The sequence below is a fragment of the Eimeria tenella genome, genomic scaffold (assembly GCF_000499545.2).
Source record: "Eimeria tenella Houghton genomic scaffold, Eth_scaff911, whole genome shotgun sequence".
Taxonomy (NCBI): Eukaryota; Apicomplexa; class Conoidasida; order Eucoccidiorida; family Eimeriidae; genus Eimeria; species Eimeria tenella.
Window position 1 is genome coordinate 388 of NW_013546025.1, and position 2,601 is coordinate 2,988.

The 2,601-nt window shown below is 47.3% G+C and overlaps 1 protein-coding gene across 1 annotated transcript; it reads left to right on the top strand.

The window, feature by feature from the left end:
* Positions 1–241: 241 nt before the first annotated feature.
* Positions 242–1,211, top strand: ETH_00023170 (uncharacterized protein; the record flags this gene model as incomplete). Its single annotated transcript, XM_013380805.1, has 4 exons — positions 242–354; positions 520–586; positions 776–847; positions 1,032–1,211. Coding segments are annotated over 4 exons (432 nt in total), but the record flags the coding sequence as incomplete, so codon positions are not given.
* Between the last annotated feature and the right edge of the window lie 1,390 nt (positions 1,212–2,601).

The window sequence follows — 2,601 nt, forward strand, 5'->3', positions numbered from 1 at the left end:
CCTAGTTGCAAACCCTAAACCCTAGCCGTCGTTGTGAACCCTAAACCCTAGACCAATTTGTACAGTTTAAACCCTATCCCCAGCTGTAAAACCTAAAATCTAGCTCTCGTTGTAAACCCTAAACCCTAGCTCTCGTTGTAAACCCTAAACCCTAGGCCAAGTCGCAAACCCTAAACTCTAGCTTTAGTGGTAAACCCTAAACCCTAGCGCGGAAGCAAACCCCTTTTATTTTGCTGCTCAGGCCGCTGCTAAGCAGCAGCAGAAAGCCCTGAGGAAATCTATTGACCTGCTGCCGCAGCTGCTGCAGGAGCTGCAGCAGCAGCAGCAGCAGCAGGCTGATAGAAGCGCCAAGAGGTTAGTCTGACTTGCTGCAGCAGCAGCAGCTGCTGCTGCTGCTGCTGCTGCTGCCGAAGATGTACAGATCAGCTGCGTCCCGCGCGCTCTAGGGTTTTGACAAGCATAAGGGTTTGGGATTTAGGGTTTAGGGTTAAGGGTTTAGGGTTTGGAGGTGTGATGCAGGCTAGCGGGCGAAAAAGCAAAAGAAGCAGCAGCAAGGAAAGGGATTGTCTCCTTCAAAATAGGCCGCGTGAGGCTAAACCCTAAACCCTAAACCCTAAACCCTCATTTGTGCATCTGTGTGTGCTTCACGCATTTCGCAAGGCAGCCCCGTGAGCCTCAAACCCTATCCCCTAGTTCGCGGTTTAGGGTTAAGGGTTTAGGGTTTAGGGTTTGTCTGTTTATTATTTATGTTGTTTGCTGTTGCTCTTTTCTGCAGAAACGCTTTGTGGGGTCTCCTGCAGTGCCGCTGCTGCCAGAGGAAACAACGGGCTGCTTAAGGACAACTAAGGTGCTGCTGCTGCTGCTGCAGCTGCTGCTGCTGCACTTGCTGCTGTTGCTGCTGCACTTGCTGCTGCTGCTCTGCGCCGTTTAACGCACAGTGCTTCTTCGCTGGGCTATGCGGCAACCCCACAGCAGCAGCAATTGCGTGTATGGCCCATCTGCTGTTGCTGCTGCTGCTACTGCTGCTGCAGGTGCAAGGCGCTGCTGCTGCAGCAGCAGACCACCTGGCGTCGCTGCACCGCCGCGGAAGGCTGGAGCTGCCAGCAGAAGCAACAGCAGCGCATGCAGTGCGAATTAAGAAGCAGCTAAGCAGAGCAGCAAATAGAATTAAAATAATTAAAAGAGAAGGAGGAGCCACCCACGCTGTCTAGACACCTCACGGCCCCACAGGGCCCCACAGGCAGCAGCAGCAGCAGCAGCAGCAGCGGCGGCTCTTGTTGCTGCAACGGGTGCTGCCCTGTTGCTGTTTGCTGCCTTTGCCGCTGCTGCGTGCCGCCCCTGCTGCTGCTTGGGGGCAGCAGCAGCAGCAAAGCTCGCACGCAGTAGCAGCAGCAGCAGCAGCAGCAGCAGCAGCAGCAGCAGCAGAGCTGCGCAGGTTTGGAACGCTTTGAGATACAAATCGAATTTAGAGGCAGCGCAGCAGAAAGAAGAGCAGCAGCAAATGAACAGCCGCAGCACACGGGGAACTCCAGCAGCAATTTAAAAGCCTCAAAAAGGATTTCTAATTTCATCTGCTGCTGCTCTCAACTCTGCTGCAGCGCTGTGGGGGCCCTTTGGCTAGCTAGCTATCCTGTAGGGGCCCTTTTGCTAGCTAGGTAGGCCCCTGGGGCCCTTTGGCTAGCTAGCTATCCTCTAGGGGCCAGTAGCTAGCTAGCGGCTAGCTAACTAGAGACTTGAGGCTTTCTGGCTGCCAGCTAGCCAAGGGGCCCTTTTTGGCTAGCCACGGGCTAGCTGCCTCTACAGACCCTCCAGGATATTATGTTTGTTTTTAAAAATTCACATTTTTGTATTTATGGGATTTATTTATTTTATATTTCCGCATTTGCCTGTATTTCTAGTATGTCTGGTGTCTAGACACCACAAATTACACAAGGTTTGCATGCAAATGCGCATTTGTGGCTTTTTGGGCAGCAAAGCCATTTTGTAGTTGCAAATACTTCATTATAATTAAAAAAAAGAATTTTATTTATTTTCATTATTTATCCATTTAATTAATTTATTTATTTATTTATTTAGTTTCAGCGGGAAAGTTTGCGTAGTGCGCATGCGCGGAAAACCCTAGTGCACGTACACCCCAGGGCTCTGGAGCTGGTGTTGCATTAAATCCAAATGATTCATTTACTTCATAATTTGGACTTTCTTTAATTGCATTTTATTTATAATTTTAATCTAATTTATTCTTCTTATTTCCTTAAAAAGCCCCGCATGCAGAAAGCCCTGCATGCATGCGCTGGTTTGGTTCCTGCAGCAAGCCTGCAGGCTCAGAAATATTATTTTTTTTATTTATATTTTTTGCGTCTGCAGCATTTATTATTTATGATATCATATCTTAATAGGACTTTTTAATATTGTGGAAATTTCCAGATTTATTATTTTTAGAAAATGTATTTTTAATCATTAAAGACTCTTAAGGGCCTTTATGCCATTAAAGATATAAATGGAGTACAGCCCAAGGCATATATATAACCATAAGGACATACAAATAAATAATATAAATGAACAAGTATATATAACCCATAAATATACTTATCATAATAAGTA